This window comes from Perissodus microlepis, chromosome 6, assembly GCF_051167445.1.
Source record: "Perissodus microlepis isolate ML-2025 ecotype Zambia chromosome 6, ASM5116744v1, whole genome shotgun sequence".
NCBI classification, from domain to species: Eukaryota; Metazoa; Chordata; class Actinopteri; order Cichliformes; family Cichlidae; genus Perissodus; species Perissodus microlepis.
Genome location: NC_140466.1, coordinates 1,955,525 through 1,977,632, shown reverse-complemented (window position 1 = coordinate 1,977,632; position 22,108 = coordinate 1,955,525). Strand labels below are relative to the sequence as shown.

Below are 22,108 nucleotides of genomic sequence, written 5' to 3'. Positions count from 1 at the left end.
CCAGCACATCCCAGCACATCCCAGCACATCCCACAGATGCTCGATTGGACTGAACTCATTGCTGTGCTCCTCAAACCATTCCTGAACCATTCCTGCTGAACGAGGCCATCAGGGAGTACCGTTTCCATGAAGGAGCCTACATGGTCTGGAACAATGCCTAGGTAGATGGAACGTGTCATTGTAACGCCCACATGTGTGGCAGGACCCAAGGTTTCCCAGCAGAACGTTGCGTAACACAACTCCCCCGATCATCGTTAGAAATCCAGACTTCCTGCATTTCTGCTAAACATTGTTACTCAATGTATTGAAGTCTCTCCAGAATTCCTAAACATGAATAGAAACTTCTGTTCTTTAGTCTCACATTAACTCTCTTACTGGTAGCTGAGGACTATCGTGGCACCTGAGTGGAGACTACATTCACCATCTGAGAAGTGACCCAGTCTGATGTGTAGTACCTCCAGGTGTGTGGGTTTGGTGGATCGTGGGTCGAAGAGGGTTAGGTTTACTAATATGTTACTCATACAGCACATGAAGACTTTGTGGCTGATTAGACGTCTGCACACACAAGCAGGAGCGGGTGCTGGACCCAAACAGTCCAAAAACGAGCTTTTCCCAGAGGTGAACACGTGGTCTGACATCATTAATGGTTTATGCAAAATGCAAAATGTTACCTGACATTTTTTAACCTTATCACATACACAATAGCTCAGCCTGTGTTTGTCAGGGTCTACTTCCTGTTTAGTCCTTGCCCCACCCACACATTCCTCGTCACACCAATGGGGATGTGTAAATGTCATTATGCGGTTTAGATGGATTTTTTTCATTATTTGTTTGTTTGTTTTTAAAGGAAACTTTTCTCCTTTATCAGCTGAGGAAATAAACCCTGTGTGGTCACATTGTGCCCCCGCGCCTTACCTCCCACTCACCCTTATTGCCCCCCATGTTTTATTCCAGCCTCGTGGCCCATAAATGGCAGCTCTGTGCGGCAGTGACAGCGTTAAAATCGCTCATGTCCGAGTCTCCACCTTCTATGTAAATGACAGCGTGAGTGAGTGGGACCCGAGGCGGAGAGCTCTTACTGAATGAGGCTGACGGGGGGAGTTGCCTTCACGGACGTGTGTGTGTGCGCTCACAATAATAAGGAGGTGTGGGTCCGCTCTCTGCTGTTTGCATGTACCCGGAGCAGAGCAGCGATAGGCTACCTTTTGGATGCAATCATGTCACGAGCGCTGGGCTGTGCCACGAGAGCATCTGAATAATCCACACCGGCGATACGCGCACGGCAGAAGACTGAAGCGATGGGTGGCCAGATAACGCGAAATGCCTTTTACGGTAAGGAGCAAACATTTGTCATATTTGAGATGTTTCGGCGCCTTTGTTCAGGTTTTTGGCTGTGAGCTGCTCACGCTCTGTTATCAGGTACCAGCCTATTCTTTGCTCACAGTTACGTCACTCCTGTAATTAGAATAGGGGTCTCGAGACGCGCAGCTGTGTCTTCTGATTACGACGTAACAACCAGGATGTCCCCGGCTCCTCGCGCATTGACCTGCGCCCTGTATAGCAGTAAATTGCAGGGAGGTGTTTGCACTGGGAGCAGCTTAGCTGGAGGGGAGGAAAGTTGTGGGGTTTCCCCTCATTACTAAACAGAGCGTGCAGCTGTGCCTCGAGAAATCAATGAATTGATTTTTTTCTATTGTATTGTCCTGTATGCCATCACTAAGGTCCCACCAGGGGCGTGTCCAAAGGATGGGGCATGGGGTGGCACCAGGCCCCATAGATGGTATCTCTATGGGGGGGCAAATTTGGCAAATATTATAGCTTGTGCTCCATACTGTCCACTTAAAGCTTTACTTCTTAGCTTCCAGATTGTAAAACATAATTCTGCATTATTTTGAATTCTGTGTACTGTTATCAGTGCCTTAAGTACTTTAGTAATAGTACAAACATATCCAAATACACTCGAAGCAGGTGTGCAAATACTTGTTTTCTACACACTGTTTGTATCTGATCAGATATTTGGGTTTCTCGTGCTCCACGTGTCACACTATTCCAAATATCCTGCACAGACACCCCCCCCGGGGGGCAAAGCATCCATCTGACAGGGCGGTTGCTGGCTATAAGCAAAACGCACAGGCCGGCTGAATTTCAAAGATGTTTTGGTGGTGTAGTGTTCTCTCCACGAGACCCCAGGGATCTTTTGTTCTGTTAATAAACAGTGGAGCTTCTGTATAGGTTCATACTCTGAATGTAGGCCAGCTTCAGTCCTTGTGTGGTGTCAGGCAGAGTTTTTAACAACAATAAGATGACAGTAACCCACCCGTCCACTCCTTTCTACAACAGCAAAAAACAAAACAAAAAATGAGGAAGTGAGCCGTGCCAGCAGTGTGATGAGGAATTCGTTCCTCGTCTTTGCACAATTATTATTAGCATGGTGTGTCGTGTTTGGGTGTGTGTGTGTGTATATATACCTATGTGTTACTATGGGGGTTAAGCTGTGTCCCTGATCCTGCAGCCTCTTCTGGTTTTGACCACCTGATCGTTCTAATTAAAGCCCTGAGATTAATCCAATTACTTAAAGAGGGACAAGCTAAGACAGCAGGAAGAGCTCCTTTTCTCTGGGATCAAGGTCAAACACCTCCGAAAATTAGAACACTGGGTTTTTCTTGTTGTGCGATCAGCATGCAGTCTTACCTGGTATTGGTGTTAGTCTGTAGCAAGGCTGTCATCAGGACTCACAAAGAGGCCCAACTTATTATTTTTACTAACGCAGCCTGTTAAAGGAAAACACGACATTATATTTGTCCATAAAATTCAGTTTTGTGAATTTTAAATCACTTATTGAAAAGTTTTGTGTATTTCTTCAGTGTGAAGTTTGAATGCAAAATTAAATCTCTCGACATGTTTTACTAATAAAACGGACTCAGAGCATGGCTGCTCTTTTGTGCATTACAACATTGTTCTGTGTGTTGATGGCAACAAAATATAATTAGAAGCAACTCGAATAAAACAGCACGTCAGTTTTCATATGGGAGAGGTTTGTTTTCGATAGGGTGGCTTTTGTTTGCTTTAGGCTTTATCCTGCACCAGGTTTGCATAACATTTTGGTAAAAACCACGTCTAACCCAAATTTACAGATATAGTCCTGGAATTTGGAATCTGAATATAGTTATTATCAAATATGCAAGTCGAACAAATGTTCTGCTGTAAACATAAGGCTGTTTCGTGGCTCACGTGTGTGATGTTCTTGCAGAAATGTGAGCTAAGTCACGTCTTATAAAGCTCGCAGTGTATCTCTACATGTCTCCTCTTCATGGTTGATGTTAGAAAATTCTCCAACAGAACTTTTCCCTAGCAAACGCTTGGACCCATGGAAAGCGTTTATGTGTGATTTCATGTCCCAGGGCTCTGGGACTATTCAGTGTTTGAACTTTACTCAGAACTTGTTTGACATTACGTCTAGTTTTCTTTTGTACATGATTGTACAGATCAAAACTGTTCTTAACAATAAATACTGAATTCTCTGATGTTTTAAGAAGGATACTGAGTAATTTTATTCCTGGATCTCATCACTTTAAACAAACATGGAGCAGTTCTGACAGTTATGCAGAGTCCTGCACACGAACTGCTTTCACAGTGCATCTGAAATAATTTAACTGTAATAATGACCAAAGCTGTTACTCGGTATTTTATGGTCTTACCTTCAACTGCAGACTTTAGTTTTGTCATCTTTTTTCACTGTAACTGCTTTTTCTCGTCTGCAGTCACGCCTGTCTTTGTTTCGCCAACAGCGACGATGTTTGCTGTCCTCGATGTTCCTCATAGTTGAGTTAAAACTGCAAATTGCTTGCTAGTAAGAACCTGCAGGTACAGCAGTGTTTGAGTGAGTACAGGAGGCAAGCATATGATAACTGGGAGTGATTTACTGTGTGTTCATAACCTCAGCTTTAATCACAGACTGTACAGAAAAAGGTTGCCATCACAGCCACTGCGACATCCTGTTTCGAGACCTCCATTTCAGTTATTTTGCCACCACCATCTTGGTTTTTGGAGGTAGAAGTCTCCACGTGTGAAGGAGCAGCTAATGCTAGCTTTCATCCACACAAACACAGGTGAGTTTTACTCACCAGAACCACATAGAAAGCCATCATTTTGTCTGATAACTCAGTTAAAATGCTGTAAAATGCACAAACGTGGTCCTGAAGTGCATGGCAGTGAGTTTTTGAAGTGTCTGTGAGGCCCAACAGAGCTCGCAGCTACAGCTGTGTGTGTGTGTCAGCGTTCCTCTAATGGTAGAACTGTTGAGAGGGGGGGAAATTAGCTAAAGTTAGAATTTTAATGTGGGAGTCTTTGTGGTGGCTTCATCTTTCAGCCTCAGAGGCCGACACTTAGTCATGACAGGCAAGTTAAGGCCGGTCCAAAGCATTATGGGTACCCCCCCAATCAAAGTACAACTGTTTCCATGACAACCCACAGCCATTGATAGAAAGTGCTTCTTTCTAAATTTGAAAAAGCAGGCATTAATTTCTGAACCTTTGCAGTGATGTTTTCTTCTGCATGTGAGCGTTTTTGGAAAATGTGCCTGTTTAAAAAAGAAAGTTAAAATCGTTGCTCTGCGTCTCTCACTGTTTACGTGTTTGCACGAGCACAGCGAGAGCTGCTGGGGAACAGATTATGCTTTCTAAAATTGAATCTCTGCAGGCTGCTGTTCTCAGGTGTGAAGCACCAGAGCACATCCAAACAGCGTTTGCTGAGTCGGTTGCGTAATTGAGTCTGCCGAGTGTGTGGGAGCTCCACTTCTGTGCTCCCGATTGACTGAAAGTGGGCCACTGTCTGCGGCTGATTTGACGCAGCGTCTGGTTGCATTCGAGCTGAATTGGATTCTGTATCCGAATGCAAAGTCAGAGAAGCTATATCACAAAGTAAAGATACGTAACTTTGTCGAATAGGACTGGGGCTCGGTAATGTCACGGGATCTGCCTCAGGTTATTGAACGCACCAGCAGCCTCTGTTTTTTCTTTTTCTTTTTGTGTGTAGGAGAGGGAGTATGTGTATAGTGACAGGAACGTATGTCTCTGGGTCAGGTGGCATTGTTGAGAGCGTGCATCAGTGTCGCACACATAGTTGTTGCTTCCTCTAACTTGAAGCATCAGCTCTCGTGACAGGTCACCTTCAAGGCAGCGCCCACACAATGACTTCCAGTCAGTACTGAATAGCATCTCGCATGCTTCAGCCAATACACGCTGCATGTCATTACGCCTATCCACCAGCCTGCTCTCTTTCTCTAACAGAGAGGCATCGTGGGACAGCGTTGTGCTCCGCTGTGCGCAGCCTTGTGATATTATTATTTATTGATTACTGTTGTGTAATCCCTTCCGTGAAGAGAATGTGGTAAGACTAGTGGGCCGTAGTGGATGATGTCAGTCAGACTTCATCGTATCCACGTCTCACCTTTCACTACCAGGTCGTCCCAGTGTGAATTATTTAGGCGTCGCTCTGCAGCAGGTTAAGCTCTGAGCAGGGCTGTTGAGCACATTTCATTTGGTAGTTAGTTATGTTATGATCATTTGTAGCTTCTCATTTTTTGCGGGTGACTTTATTCCGTTTAATGTAATTTCAAATTGAATCCGTTTTGTTTCTGTCCAATCTGCTGGCTGGCCATTATAACGACATGACTGTGGACTCGGTGGGGAATGAATATTTCATATAGTTTTTGTTCGCTCGCTCTTTTTTTTTATTTTATGAAACCTGTCCTGTCAATTCAGTTCAGTTTTATTTATACATTTATACAAATCACAAGGGGTCCAGTAGTTGCACTTTCTATTTCCTTCAGTGGAAACCAGTTTGGATGCACATTTTCTTGTTTAAAAACAACGTTATTTGCTTCACGTTGGCTTTCTAAGTGGACCAGTTATAAACTGTTTCAGTGGTGGTTGCACATATTAAACATGGGCTAAGTTTCAAATAATGAGATAAGAGTCTGAACTGTAGAAGTAATCCCTGCGACCCAAGAGCTCAAAACTCACTGATTTCAGGCCTTTTTAAAACCCGTGGTTCTTTATGATGTCAGTAAGAGCATGCGGTCGTCTAAAGCACCAACTGCTGGCTATGAGAGCAGAAGACCTGGCCGTGTGTTTGCAAGGGGGAGCTAATCAGAAGAAAGTTAGCTTAAAGCCAGGGGGAAGGTCTTCTTTCAGAGAGTGTAACATGTGAAGGGATCATGGAAAGCTACCTTTTGCACAAGGTTGAAAACATGGAGTTCCTCTGTAGCATAAAAATCTGCCAAACTGATACTGAAGCCAATCAGTATTTCAGTTAAAAAGGAGAACTGGTGGTGAGTTACATTATTGTATTACAGTTTCTTGAGCCGCTTGGAAAGCAAGTAAGCTGTTAGAAATGTGCTTGGACTTTATGAGTGACCAACATTTTTTGATTGGTGCTATAAAACTCAGGCAATATTTGACAGGATTAGTATTATGGGGCTTTCAGACATAATGCAGCAAGCTCTCAGAAAGGCATTATTTCCAAACTCCTTCGAATGAGGTCTCTCTCCCACTTTGTCCTGAACATTCGTCAGGAGCCCTCGGCGTTACATTTTAACCCTCTGTGCTTCTCTTGGTCGTCGTCAATGTCAAAGGTAGGCTGGTGGACGTCCCTCAGAGAAAGACCCTGGGAGCAAAGTCAAAGTCATCATCTTTGCAGGAGTTGTTGATGAAAATGAAGAAGGAGCTTTTAGATGGAAGAAGTTAAACTTCTAGCATGTGGTTTGTGTCAGGAAAGGGTGCATTTCACCCAAACCTAGATCGTTTTTTCTTGTAATCTAGCAGTGTTTGTGCCTAAACCTTATAAAACATCAGCTAAAAAAAGAGACGTGGACGGGATCACCTGACACTGATCTGTGCTGTCACAGACCAACAGATCTCTCACGATGTTCCTTAACAACATTTCTGATCTTTTGGTCGCCACCAGCGATGCAGTGACTTCCTGGTACCTGCCCTCAGGTAGAGTAGCAGCCACAGCTACCGTAGCAGTCGGTGCCTGTTGAGTTTTATATGATCTGCCTGCATCTGTCACACATGTGTGCAACTTTGGAGATGAGTAATAAGAGGAAACGTAACACTCTGGGTGACTCTGTAAGAGGCACAGCACGTGAGCTTGTTCTTGTACCTATACTGTAACGCGTAAAGCCTTCTTGCCGAAATGATAATGCATGTGATTAATTGTCGCCGTTATCGTGTGATTCATTTCACTGTTGCAGTTACATTAGACTGAAATGGCATTTTGTCATGAGTCAGTGGGATTAAATGCATCATCCAGACACTGCTATGTAAACATCATTAAGAAGTTGTTTGTCATTGCCCTCCAGGCTTGTTGGCAGTGTTTTAAATGACGCTGTCAGCAGATCTACAGAGAGAAACATCTGAAAAAGAAGCAAAGGAGAAGCGTTTTCCACCGGTGAAGTTTTGGTAAAGATGAAATGGATTTTATTTATCCGCCCTGTGTTGGTAATGTTTGCAATTATCCCGAGACAACGAGCTGAAGCTAAACAGTCCGCTTTGTGTTTTCTTAACAAATGATTCTGGTGAGTGATCCAAAGTACACCAGTACATTAATGCTCATTTACTTCTAATAGGTGCATAAATAAACTGTGATAAGCTTGAGTGGAAATGTAAACCTGTAAGGATCTGGTGTTTGACGTTACACCCTACACCAGTCTGCATGTTTGTTATTCCCATGTTCCCACATTGCTTAAAGGCTTGATGTGCTATAAGTCACAAAAGTAACTCTGTGTGCGAGGTTGTGTTTTCTCTAATGTTTCCCAGGATGAGCTTCAAGCTGGACTTCACATGGCAACAAGTGCAGAGAGTGGGTTGGTATGTGGGCTACCTGTGCTTTGAATGATACAGCCTCATCGTGTTTCCATGGTGCTAAAATTAGGCGTATCAGTGGAGATCTGGGTCAATGACATGTGCAAACGCCGGTCAAGGTTTGTTTTAGTCCCCCTTGGAGATGGGTCTGAGGCTTTGGACACAAAGTGTGTATCACAGCTAGGGCTGCCACAAACGATTATTTTGATAGTCGACTAGTCACCGATTATGTTTGCGATTAGTCGACTAATCAGATCATCATCCATTGGACGTAAAACGTACAGCTTATTGCAGCAGCAGCATCTGCTCTTATATAACTATCATTAGCTTACAGCTTTAAGTGTTTACGGTATGTGCTAACTAAAAATAAAGACAAGATGATAGTTTATTAAATTTTAATGAAATTTGTAGATTGTTTCGGTGAAGTTTAATAAACTCCTTGCTATCTAAAATATAACAGGACACTGGAGTATATTCTCGAGTATATCTCACACTTCTGATAATCAGCTGTCTTCTTGACGTTTATTCAGCTGTGTAAAAACTATAACTTTAATCTCAGCCAAACCGATTTACTCAGGAACAAATAAAATACTAAAAAAAAAAAGCCGAACAATAACATTTTGAGTTTATCTAAGTGACTTATATATGTTTAACCTGAGTAGCGAAAGACGGCAGTGGGTTTGAAAACGATTTGTCGGGAGTCCGGTGTTCTCACGGCTCTAGTGAGCCTTGCCCCCGGCTAACTATCGAGCTGGTGGGTAACAGACGTCTCTGAAAAGCGCTTTTGAAAATATGTGGTGTCTTGATAAACTGAGCAGATATTTGAGGTTTACACAGCTACATTCTCGCCTGAAAATATGTTAAACGTTTATTTTGTGACCCAGAAAGAATAATAAGAGTAATATTAAAACTAACTAGCTGCCGCCATTGTTGGAAACTGAGCTGGGCTGCGCTATGAATTCTGGGACACAGCTTCTTCTTCTTCGGGGTTTAACGGCAGCTGGCATCCTTGTACATGCAGTGCTGCCATCTTCTGTTTCAGTCCGTTATTACACTCTTAAATCCTACTACTTATTCCTGCGTCTTTTGGGATCTTACAAAGCTTCAAACGATGCGTCGACTATTAAATCAGTCGTCGACGATTTTGATAGTCGACGTAATCGTGACTAGTCGACTAATCGTGGCAGCCCTAATCACAGCAGAAAAGTGATTCTGCACACACTGCTAATGCAATATGTTGCCTTTGCATATGAAGCAGTATAGCCTGGATATTAGTCTTCATCATATTATGCAGCGCATGGTTCAAAATCTCTGCACAGCTGAATGAACGGCCGAGGTTCCAGCGAGTGTGGGGGGTTATATAGCACAATACAGCTCAGCTGTTACCTCACAGGAACATTTCATTTGAAGAACAGCTTTTGCGGGTGTTCCACAGAACAAGGAAGTGATGTTCCCACTAGACATGGAGCAAATATTTGAATAGTGTTCTGGACACATAAAATTCGATTAGCATGGGAAACTGCTTGAGTTGAACAAAAAAACCTCTCATCATCCACCTGAATGAAATGATGAGAGGTTACTGGCCCGCAGAGATGTTCATTGCAGTATGATGGTATTATCTGTCTGTGTAGTGTGACGAGGGATCGGACCTGTCACACATGTGCTGTCATTAGTGGGATAAAAAACCCTCTGCACTCCTGGGCAGAGGAATACAAGCTTTTCGCCCTGTTTGTTCATAATAAGACATACTTGACCTTTGGCAAAATGGCTCCTATGAGGCTTTTAAAACAACCTCTTCACTGATAACAAAAGCATAAAGCTGTGTGCACAAGAACGGGTTTAGCGGAGGCAGCTGTTAGACTGTAGTCAACAGGAGTCATTTACATTGAGGGGTCACATCTCGGGCTCTGAGGACATGAGCATACTCCAGGATTTGTGTTCCTGAGGTAATTGGACGACTGAGACGGGCTGCTCGAGGCAGCTTTGTTTTCCTGATAGCTTCAACAAACAGCAAGCCTTAAACAAAGCCCACTAAGTGGGGAAATAGTCGATATTTGGTCAAAAGTAAATTCAAAGCTTAAGCCATATAGTCTGAGTGCAGTGGCCAATGTTAGGGGGGGGAGGCTTCTGCAAAGAAGCTATCTGAACAGCAGGCAACTGGTATCCACATCAAGTAGGACTAGCAGTAAGTTATCATGCATTTCAGCATTTTCAAGTGGAGCTGGTACAAGAAACCTTTTTTAGCCAGCTGCAACCTTAAGACTTTCTATAGTGAAGGCAATATTTATTGTTGCTGCTGTGTTTAAAGCAGTGCCATCACTGTGTTTCATGAACTATCTAAGAATTGCATTAAAGTACATATCCTGAGTATGTTGATAGGTTACCCACACATGCATCCATCCATGCTTCATTCATTTCAGGATTACAGGAGGCTGGGAACCTCCTGCCATAGGGCAGGAGGGAGGATATACCCTGGACAGGTTATCAGTGTCTTGCAGGGCTAGCACACAGAGACAGTCAACCATTTGCACTCACATTCACACCTATGGGCAGTTTAGGGTCACCAGTTAACCTTACCCCACCGACTGCATGTCTTTGGACTGTGGGAGGAAGCCAGAGTACCTGCAGAGAACCCACAAACATGGGTGTGCAAGCTCCACACAGAAATACTGGCCAGGTGGTGGATTTAAATCCAGGACCTTCTTGCTGTGAACCAACAGTGTTAACCACCGCAACGCTCTGGCCTACCTGAGTTTGCTCTTCTGCAGCAGCAGGCAGAAGCAGCTTAAATACTGTGGCCTGTATGGGATTTGCCAATTGGATGTATAGACGTTTATCAGCTGAGACATCAGCTGATGTGGGCTGGCACTGAGATGAGCTGATCTGCCAGGATTACAGCTGAGCTTGACTTCATGATGCTGCCTAAACGAATGCTGCGCATGTTACCTTGGAGAGGAAGAAGTACCACGAAGAGGAGAGATACTTGGATACCGTGTAGTCTTGATATTCGCTCAGAAGTTAAACCAGCTGTGAATTCAGCGTTTCCAAAACGTAACCGTTGACCCACAGATACCTGAAATGGATGCTTTTTTTTCTGTGTTCACTAGTACTCCTGTTTGTTTGACTGGAAAAACACAACCAAGCAAGACTATAAATATAACTTTATTGTGTCTCAATAAACAAAAGGCATCTGTTGTAAGCTCACTGATGGCTGCCGAGTGAGCCGATCAAGACCTTTAGATACCACGGGTTGCTAAGGAACATGAATTCACACGTAGCCCCTTCTCTCTGCAGCAGCTGTGCCTCTTTAGAGCCCGCTAATGCATTCAGCTCAAACTGCCCAGGACCACGTGAACCACATTCAACAGCCGCTCTTCTGTAGCACTGCCTAAGACAAAAGGCCTCAGCCGTCTTCTTAAGTTCGGGGCCAGATAGAATGGTAGACATGCTGTGTAAAACTGTAGTGTTATTACAAGATAAACACAGACAAACACAAAGACGGACTACAAAGCGTGCTGTTGTCTTTGACTAAATATGTGGACTTATCAGGACTCTGCAGGACATCTGCTGCTGCCCTTGAGTTGGCTTTCATTGTTTCAGGGTCTGGTCAAATCAGGCAGGCCTCTGTAAAACTGAGTGTTAATCATATAATTCTGGCAATTTTTGTAATGAGGCACCTGCCACAGTTTCTTTTCATATTCAAACGCTGTAATTAGGGCTGCTCGATTATGGCAAAAATGACAATCACGATTATTTTCACTGAAATTGAGATCTCGATTATTTGACGATATTTATTTAACAATAACAATGTGTTGAATAATGACTTTAAAGATTGTCAAAAAATAATATAAAATAGTGTGCAAATACTGATAACAGTGCAAATGTTTGCAATATAAAAAATAAATGAAAAATGTAAACATCTATGTTTAGTGAACTTTGCAGTGTTGCTCTGTGGTGCAGCTACACTGTAGCAAAGTTTACACACTGTGTCTACTTGATCCACGTCTGACTCCGCGAACCCATAATGTTTCCAACCACTGAAGTTTTTTTTACCTCTCTTTTCAACCAACGGCAGTCACTCTCCTCTCCAAATAACTTCTGCTTAGCTTTCCGAGCTTCCCTCGGGTCCTCTTAATCAGCGGTCCCCAACCCCCGGGCCTTGGACCGGTACCGGTCCGTGAGTCGTTTGGTACCGGGCCGCGAGAGTTGAGGCTCAGGTGTGAAATGTCTGGTTTTCAGGGTTTTTATCGGTTTTCAGCGTTATTTTGTTATCGTTTTTATCGTTAACTTGGTTTTCCTGGGTCTTTTCACGTGTGTTATGAATAAATTTTCTTTTTTTCGGTACCGGTACTAGTTTTATTTTGTTGTATTTATCCGAGACACCTTAAAGGCCGGTCCGTGAAAATATTGTCGGGCATAAACCGGTCCGTGGCGCAAAAAAGGTTGGAGACCGCTGCTCTTAATTGTTGTGACACGTGTTCGAAATGCAGAGAGGTGCGCTCGATTTGCCACACGGAGCAGCGCGAGAGTAAAGCACGAGGGAGGGGCTAATAATCGGCTCAGTCATTTTTAATGATCGTTAAAAGCCCAGATCGTAATCGAGATTAAAATTTGATTAATTGAGCAGCCCTAGCTGTAATAGAGGCAGAATCACACTGTACATTTAATGTAGTGGACTGATGGGCTACAGTTTCTTTCTCCTATCAATATGTAGCCAGGCATTTCTGTGTTGAAACATTTTCAGCACAGCTGACTGGAGTTTGGTGGGGAAAACTGAAACATTCAGCATAAACATCAGGATTTGCTGATGTTTATTGTGATGTATCAATCGCTCAGACCGGAGGAGATGGAATTTCTTTCTAGATGGCAAATCATACCCGGAGAAATCTATGAAAGAAGAGACAGCCAGACCAATTTCTCTGCTGACAGTAGCTCGAGTAGTCCATAATGCAACACAGCTATGAAACATGTAGCGCTTTGAGTCTGCAATAGGACTCTCAATAGATCTCTCATCTTACAATCACAGTTGGTATTGCTTTGAATTATTGCTGTGAGAGGATACAAGTGCAGTCTTTGTAGATACAGCTGGTCAGGTGAGGAAAACGCTAATCGCTAACTGATGTAAGCGGGGGCCTGACAAGCCGGGTACATCAGGAAGATGGATTATACCCCATAACCACAAAATACTGGAATGTTTAAACACAAATACAGAAACTTCTGGAAGGCATTTAGCATCTCAGAATGGTAACGTATTGAATATCAGATCAGTCGAATTTTGAGGATTCTCTCCTTCAAAGCTAAAAACTTCCTCTCAGCTCAGCTGCAGAATACTAATTTAGTCATTCTAACCTGGCGGTTAGTGGCCGTGGAAAATCTGTGAAAATTGCTCAAGTGCATGTTTCTAGTAGCTGCTCAAGTGCTGCGGTCACACTCCTCTCACTCGGACTCCATTCGGGCACTTCTGCTGCCCATGCATTTAATTATCAAGTCAGTCATGCCTTCCTCTGCGAGTCTTCTTCACCGCCGGAAAGCAGCCATCGAACTGCTTCCCGGGTTTTGGGTTGAAGTGCATGACCAAGCGCGATATGTGATATTTAGTCTTGCTAGAAACTTGCAATTGACCTGTTTGGTTGGTTATTGGACTGCAAGAATTATACCTTAACATCAGTGTTAATTGGGTCAAATAATGTATATGCAATATGTTCAAACAGCATCATACTTCACACGGCTTCTACTGAGAATTTGTGGTCACAGATGTCCAACAGAGGGTCTCACGGCCAACGCGGACCATGTAATACAGCCATTAGATTTCAGAATGGCTGTTTGTCTGGGAACAGTTCATTTTGTGAGTAACTAAAGAGCATCATTTGTCTTGGACATGTGTTTTTGGAAGTTTTCAGCCTGCAGGCCCAGTGTGATTATTGCTGATTAGCTTATTACTCTTCTACTCACAGATAATCAACAAAGAACCGAATCCTAGATGATATTCCCTTATCTGATGTCATTTTGTGTGATAACATTTTGAATTACAAACATCAGATGCTAACTGCATTGCTGGAACCTAACCTCCTGCTCCTAATTAGGACGTTTTTTTTGGTTTGTTTTCAATGAAATTCATGGTTTTGTTCTGCTCTTTTGTCTCTCGTTGCCTTAGACTCCCTTGGTGGCCCATTCCCGTCCACGTCACATCGATGTCACCACAAACCCAAGAGGTGCCTGCCTATCCACTGTGGCAGTGTCGGTGGGCCTCTCCCCATCAGCCCACTTCTATTCCATCCAAACGCCAAGGGGTCCCAAATTGTCATGGACCTTGCCCAGAAGACAGCAAAGAGGCAGGCCAGTTTCTGCAATGCCATCACCTTCAGCAACCGGCCCATTGCGCTCTATGAGCAAGTCCGCCTCAAGGTACATTTTTCACAGAGTGGAGCACTTTTCCTCTCGAGTGTCTGAGAGCTTTTAAACTGTCAAAACTGTTGTCTTAGTTTTATCTTAGCTTGACAGTTAAAAGGTTTTGTCCCCCAGTGTAAACTCAAATTCGCTGTCTGTGTTTGATAGACATGATGCAGTTATTGATTTAAAGCCTCGTATCAAAAAGCAGACGTTTCTATTTATGGCAACATTTTTATAATTTGATATTTTTCACGTACCAACAAGTTTTCTTCTTTGCAGATTACCAAAAAGCAGTGCTGCTGGAGTGGGGCTCTGCGTCTGGGCTTCACCGCTAAAGACCCCTCCAGAATAAACCCAGACAACCTTCCCAAGTACGCTTGTCCTGACCTGGTGTCTCAGAGTGGCTTCTGGGCCAAGGCGCTGCCCGAGGAATTTGCCAACGAGGGCAACGTCATCGCCTTTTGGGTGGACAAGAAAGGGAGAGTCTTCTACCGCATTAACGAGTCCAGTCCCATGCTGTTCTTCAGCGGGGTCCGCACGGCCGAGCCCCTCTGGGCCCTCATTGATGTTTACGGCCTGACCCGCGGCGTGCAGCTGCTAGGTAAGAACATGGTGGAGGGAATGAGGCGATGCCAGCCAACCCAAAGTTACCAGACAATGAGTTCAAATGAAAATGCAGATTAGAGTGTAACAGGGCGTGTGACAAGTTATGTCTGGAGTCACTGGTTTGGCAAAGAAACACTCGTAAAATCTCAACTTTCTTTTTTCACACTGCTTATGAAATAGGTTTAATAATACTTTGCATCTCAAACAACAGTTTAACAATCAGGCACATTTTGTTACCTTTGCCCCAAATATTTGTGATGCTAATTAGATGTGTCTTGATGGGCTTGGTGTGCATATCATCCAATAACAAAGTAAATAACTGTTTATAAAAGATCAAACCACCCTGCCATGTAGAAGGGCTCTGTGTCAGAATATTTAAATATAGTTAATAGAATTCAAACATGGCGCTTTTACCTTAGTCCGTCTTTATTTAGTCAAGATTTACCAAACTAATTGGAAAATGGTGGGTGTTCAATAAGAGCGCCCAGCTCCCTTTGTCCACCGGTCCCCACAGGCAGCTTAATCCAGCCCCGGTGCTGCGTTTCATGAGTAATTAGCTTTTGTCCTTCTAGAATAACCTTCAAGAAAAGTTCTTTCACAGCTGATCACCAAAAATCTTCAATTCAGAGTCTTTAATTTGTACATCTTAGCCCTGCATGCATCAACATCCAAGATAAGGATTGGAGAATGGTACCAATACATATTGCTTTAGATGTCATACACAGTAAGGTGAATGTGTTGGGAGCAATATGGAGACCCACCAACCTTCTGATTGGTGGATGACACACCTGTATCTACCTTAGCCACGGTCACCTGTTCTTCTTTTCTCGTCGCTTTGAAAAACCTCTAAAGTGAAAAAAGGTGATAGAAAGTCACCAGGTGTAAAGACAACCTTTCATGTTGGTGTTTTCACTTTTAACATCACTGCTGTTGAAAAAGTGAGTTCTCCTTTTGTTTACTGTATGTCTACAGGTTACTCACCCCGCTGCTGTGTGCAGTAAAGCCCTCGGCCAGCCTCAGAAATATTTGGCCCACATGTTTACACCAGAGCAGCGGGGGCAAGAAAAGGCACACTGTTGTGCATTATCCAGCTATGCTACGTAGCTTAGCATGCATACCCTGCGTACATAGCACAGGATAGTATGGCCGTGGCTTTGATGTGAGAACTTGTGTGCTCGTTCTTGTTCTCCCCTTCAGAGCTGATGCTGTTGTAAAAATACACCAGGGGTCACATGTCCCATGTTTGATTGTATTTGTGCTGGTTGACAATATCTCCTCCAGGCTGGCAGAGGCGGCTGTGTAGCGTCCCGAGCATGAGGGGAATCCATATTGCTGTAAGTCACACTTAGAGTTCATAATTCAAAGTCTCGTTGCCGTTTGCAACATTTTTCCTACTCAGTCGGTGTTTGCAGGGAGGAAAAATGGTTATTAATGGTTGTTTCATTTTAAAGGAACATTCAAAAAATGGTTCATGCACATCAAATGCACAAGTCCACAAGCTGAGCTTAGCACCCGAAGCTTTAGGTGATTAAACTCTCTGTCGAACATCTTTCTGAGATGCCCGAGCCTCGAAGACACTGCTTCAAGCACCGTTTTAATCAGAAACTGGTCCTCTCCCCTTAAGCCTTCTGCTTAAGTCATCCTTACTGTCTTTTTACTGTCAGGCCATGTGCAGGGCTGCCTACAGAGTGAGTCTCAGGGGGCCTACAGACTGACATCTGCCCTCATAAACGGGGGCCTGTTCATGGGGGGGGGCACTACCAAAGGCTGAGAGAGAGAACTACATCACCCAGACCAGACACCATCTTTGTGATGGTGAAAGGCCAATTGTGTCAGCTCTGTGCATCACGTTTCTGTGCGTTTCAGGAACCTTGTTACTGCATAGGCCACATCTGAGGCTTTATTTATGGAGCAGCTACAGTAGTAGCTGTAGTACTCGCCACTCTAATCGCTGTCTTGGATGAATTTGGTCTGGCAGTTGTGTACATTTTATCTTTAAGCCCCTTTTTTATTTTAATTTGTGATGTTCACAGTTGTAACCAAGCTACAGCGCAGCTGCCAGAGTCCCCTCTCAGATCAATAACATTTATTTTCTCTCCACGTCCGTCTCTAACAGCACTGAGTGAGATTGTTCACTGTGCCTGCTTGGGAAATACTATAATCCTCGCTACATAAAGAATGAATTAAAATTCTGTGGTGGATTAACCGTACAGCTTGTTTATGCAGTGCAACAGTTTCATAACGTACAGCAGCCTGTGGCCGTGTGTTCATTCAGTGGGGACAGTGATAGGAAATCAAACGCATTGAAAAGCCTCCAGTATCTCGCCAAATCACCCATTCTGCCTGTCTTCATAGCACTTTACATGCTTCTTCTTCCAGCTGTTTCATTACGCTGCACAGTTACTGGCACCCAGTTTATTTAATGACTCTGATGCATTTACTGACTGTCAGTTCATATTTGGAGGGCTTTTTTCCTTTATTGAACGCTTACCTTGGGCAGGTGCTTTGCTTTATTGTGACTAATGGTAAAACAAGTGCAAGGCTGGTCTTGTCTCAGGTGCTCCCAGGTTGATGCTCTGCAGCTCAGTGCTCTCACCTGCCATTCTTACAGCCCACAGACAATTAGTATTAGCTGCTCCATTTCTGTAAATAAAGACAAACTTAAGAAGTGGCTACATGCGTGCATGACATCATCAGGGATCTGGGACAGTATCCCAGATCTGCTCCAGGGCATCACTGGCTCTTGGACAGTCTGAGGTGCTACCTGGTGGTGATGGATGGACTGAAACATAATGTCCCAGAGGAGTTCTGTTGGATTTAGGTCAGGCATGCGTGAGGACCAGTCAATGGTATCAGTTCCTTCATCCTCCAGGAGCTGCCTGCATACTCTCGTCACGTGGGGCTGCGCATTGTGGAGCACCGAGGGAAACCCAGGGCCCCCTGCACCGGCGTAGGGCCTGACGAGGAGTCTAAAAATGTCGTCCCTGCCCGTAGGTTAACATTGTATGCCTCCAGAGACCATGGGCATGCTGAATGATGTTACAGGCAGGCTTATGCAGACTCTTTCCCGTCGGTCACATGTTCTTAGGGTGAACCTGCTCCCACCTGTGAAAAGCACAGGGCTGCCAATTCTGGTATTTTATCGTAAATGACAATTCAGGATGCCAGGTGTTGAACACAGCGTCCACGAGAGGACTTCGGCCACCTTCGTGAAGTCTTTTTCTGATCATGTGGTCAGAGCCATTCACACCAGCGGCCTGCTGGAGGTCATTATGTAGCTCTGGCAGTGCTCATAATGTTCCTCTTTGCACAAAGGAGCAGATGCTGGTCCTGCTGATGGGTTAAGGGCCTGTCTCCATGCTCCTGAGACTCTACTGGGGGGCACAGCAAACCTGCTGCTGATGTGCCATCCCGGAGGAGCTGTAGGGTCCTGGTATCACCACATGGACTCTAGGCAAATGCAAAACTAGTGATAAGAGAGTCAGGAAAGATGAGAAGGGGAAAAGTGCCCGTGAAATCCACCTGGAAAATCATCCTGTGTCATTGTTGCCCCTCTAGGGAACCTGACTGAACTTCAGCTCAACTGATTAACAGCCGGTGCTGCTACTTCATAAAATACCAGATCAATAGCTTGATGCTCTGATGAAAGTGTTGCTTTAATTATTGGAGCAGAGTATGCGTATCGTCCTGTTGCCCTCTGTCACGCAGACACACCCCTCCTCTGTCCTGAGACCGCTGTGCTTCTCTTTGGGAGCAGTTCAATAACATAAGTGTAAAACTCTGACTTTACGTTCAATCTGGCAAAACACTGCGATGTGAGTTTGTTATTAAAAGCGATTCACATTAAACGAGGTCATCTGACCTAATGTTAATACAAAACATCTTTTCTGTATTTTCAGTCAGTGAGATTTTAGAGAAGCTTAATCGTCATAATTTGATCCCACTGTTAGAAAAACGTTTCTTTTACCACGTCCAGGCCAGCGTGTCGAGCACCCTCGGTAGGCTGTGAGTTGTCATTTGTTCACCACCTCGAGGCTGTTCTGAGGTCGGCTCAGGATCGGAGGAGTGAAGGATGACCTCAGGTGACATTTAGGATGACTTTGATGTAGAACGATTGAAATGGGAACCGTGTCATACGATAGTCTGCCCCGCAGTAATCACCACGAGGGAGACACCACACACGAAGAGTCCGGGGGGCCGATTTAGTGCTTTCACACCTCCACGAGAGCAATTTTAAGATTTTCACCTGTCACCTTCCATGAAGCTGGGTCATAAAAATGATGGAGCGACTCCACTACGTGTACGCACACGCAGCTTTGTTATACACGTGATTTCTTTTCACGTCAGTCTGCTTTGCCGGGAAAGTTTGCAGCCTTCGCAGCATACAAACATCTCTGTATTTTAGGCTTCTGCTGCAGAGAAAGGTGTCAGATATAGTTACTTCTCCACTTAGAAGCCTGGGGTAGCGAGTGATTGACTGCACCTGCCTCGAACGGGGCAAACACAATATTGTGGAGGTTTGCCAGGATAATCTTTTGGGCAGACCGAAGCCGTCCCCACAGGCTTGAAATCCAACGAGCCACAAAGGCAGTTTAATATACACCGATGTCCCGGTTCCTAGGGTTAGCCGTCACTCTCGTACGTACGCACACACACACAGCAGGACTTTACTTGACATCGGGAAGGAGGTTGAGTATCTGAGTAATTCCAGCTGTTGTGAAGCCAGCAGGACTCAGATTGTATGAGTCAGTCACTGTGGAGCTTTAATCAAGACGGGCCCTCTGTGGGACTTCCCTGAAGGACGAGAGAGAATAAAGTCTGATTGCAAAGCCTTGAGGCCGCTAACACCTCTCGACCGGGCTGACTCAGAGTAGGTGTTGGCCAATCTAGCTGTCACCCCAAAGAAGCACTGCAGTTAATTTAGTTCATACAAAACATGGAAGACAGGAATGGAGGAAAGCTGTAGTTACACTCTCCAAAGAGCCTCTGATATCTGCAGTGTTTTCAGCTTTCCTCAAGTGATAGATTGAATTACATGGTAGCTTTGGACTGGAGAATGAGGTCCCACTGAGCCAACAGGAAGCAAAAACACTTGCTGTCACTCAAAACACTTGCAGTTATGAAGGTGGCGCTGATTTTAAACTCTAAACCATGAAACGTGGTGCAGTGGCGTGCTGAAAGCTGCACGCTCCTCTCGCTTACGTAACCTCGTGTTATTCTGCAGGACGACTCCGCAGAGACCGCAGAGCTGTGCTTTTGTACAAAGATGACAGATGTGCACGAGGTGTAAAGAAGTGCAGCGAGAGTAAAACAATGTGTGAAGCTTTGACGGATGAAGGCGCAGCAGGAGCGGCTCTTTGTTTACGTCTCTCACAAGATGTGTCAGAGCTAGCTTATCTCTGACAGCGTGTCGGCGTGCGAGGCGGGGTCGTCCCGTTCTGAACCGTTCGCAACATGACAGCCTCGGTGAGGCTAAAGTGAGCGATGCCATCTCTGATAGAAACGGCATCGCTCACGTGCTCCCGGGTAGCTTTGCAGCAGGTTTGCTTTGGAAAGCAGGTGGAAGAGCAGCTGAAAGCAGGTTTCCCTTGACTGATGTTAAAAATGTTGGAAATGGTGATAAGGCACAATATTTGTCTTTTTTCTTTGAAGCTGTCAAAATAAAATGCAGCTCGCGTCTGGCAGCGTTTAACACTGACGTCCGACACCTGCAAAACATGGATAAACTTCAGACGCTGTCGTCAACTTTACTCAAGACTTCTGAGAAGTAATGTGACATTAAAGAGTTTCCCTGCAAACCTGCGTGATGAACATTCTGGTAGTTTTACTGTTTCAGTCTATTTGATATCAGTGGGCTAAAAACAGCTTTCACCACTTTTCAGATATCTCGTGTTGTGATCTCTGCTGTTTTAGCTCTATTGCATTGCTCTAATGATATCATCTGACAACATTACCCTGTGCCATCAAATCTCTAATGTTTCATTAACTTGCTGTCATTCAGCAGTAGAAGAATATTTCTTGTTTTTCTTTGGAAACTCTCGAGCCTTTTACCAGAAACCTCCCTGCTCCTCGTCCTGGTCGTCTTCTTAGAATTTGGTCCCTAGAAGACGTTTATGAAAGCGGGGCTAGATTCTTGGCTTTGCATGAGGGTCTGTTTGTCACAGTGGGAAGAATCAACAACACCTGTTGGTCCAACAGTTCCTGTTCGTTGGACCCGAGAAACTTTTGGTATCTGTGACCAAACCTGGTAAGCTTAACCGAGTGAGTCTGTAAAGAATAGAGAAGAAGACAGTCTGGTTTCTTTTGCGCGCACACACACACACACACACACACACTCACACACACTATCTGCAGTGAAAAACGTTCTATATATCGAATGATGAGATGTGACAAATCTTAATTATTAAAGTCCAAAAGTGTGTTCAGAGAATAATAAACACTCTGCTGATAATACAGCAGATCGTCTTTTCTTTTGGACACAGTGACCGAGTCTGATCTCCTCTGTCTCCCTCCGTACCGTACTCTGGCACCGACGCAGGAACTCCGCCAACTTCTGGAGTGACAGGAGTCTATTAGCTGTGTTTGAGTTCTGCGGCCCGGGTTCCCCTACTTCTGGGAGAAACCGACTGCTTTCAGTGAAATGATGATTTGATTACTGCGAGCACTTGACTGGCGCTGGTGTTTGACTTGGCAGGATTCAGCTTCCCAGTTAATAGCGGCACTTACAAATCCTGACGCTTCACACAGGCCCTCCAATAAAAATACACAAAGCAGAAAAGATGGTGTAAATCTGCTCTTTTTCTCTTCTCATTTAGGAAATGTAGTGGGTTCAGTGTTGTAAAGACCTCAACACACCAAGCAAAGCAAATTTAGCAACACTGTGTTTCTTGGCTAAACCGAGCTGCGTATAATTCATGATGGCTGTTGGTGAGAGAGTTCAAAGGCTAAGAAGAGTAAACAGAATTTGTATGATTTGGCATTTACGATTCGTTTTAAATGAGCGTGCTTGGGCTGAGTCGGGCTCTCTATAAGCGCTGAGCGGTCCAGCAGATAATTTTTAACAGGGGTAAAGTAGCGGTGACTCATCGAGATTCATGTCGACTGATTCTTCTCAACTCTGGGTAAAATCGGACCAAAGAGAAACAGAGTTCAGATCGCGATGCTCAGTGGAGACGCTGTCAGAGTCTCAGTCGCCCTCCGAGTCTTTTGGGGAATCGGTATCTTAATCGAGCGTAGTGTTAGTTTGG

The 22,108-nt window shown here is 44.4% G+C and overlaps 1 protein-coding gene across 3 annotated transcripts in view; it reads left to right on the top strand.

Annotated features, from left to right (window-relative positions):
- The window catches only part of neurl1aa (neuralized E3 ubiquitin protein ligase 1Aa), a 75,241-nt gene that overhangs the window by 30,083 nt on the left and 23,050 nt on the right, over nt 1-22,108 (top strand). Inside the window, exons 1-3 of one of the 3 annotated variants that reach the window (XM_084930164.1) lie at nt 983-1,332; nt 14,020-14,270; nt 14,535-14,856. In XM_084930164.1, coding sequence (XP_084786290.1) covers nt 1,299-1,332; nt 14,020-14,270; nt 14,535-14,856 — 607 coding nt within the window. In that variant the 5' untranslated portion in view covers nt 983-1,298. Of the gene's footprint in view, nt 1-982; nt 1,333-13,567; nt 13,711-14,019; nt 14,271-14,534; nt 14,857-22,108 lie in introns of those variants that run through there. The other 2 variants (XM_084930165.1, XM_084930163.1) reach the window with 2 other exon arrangements.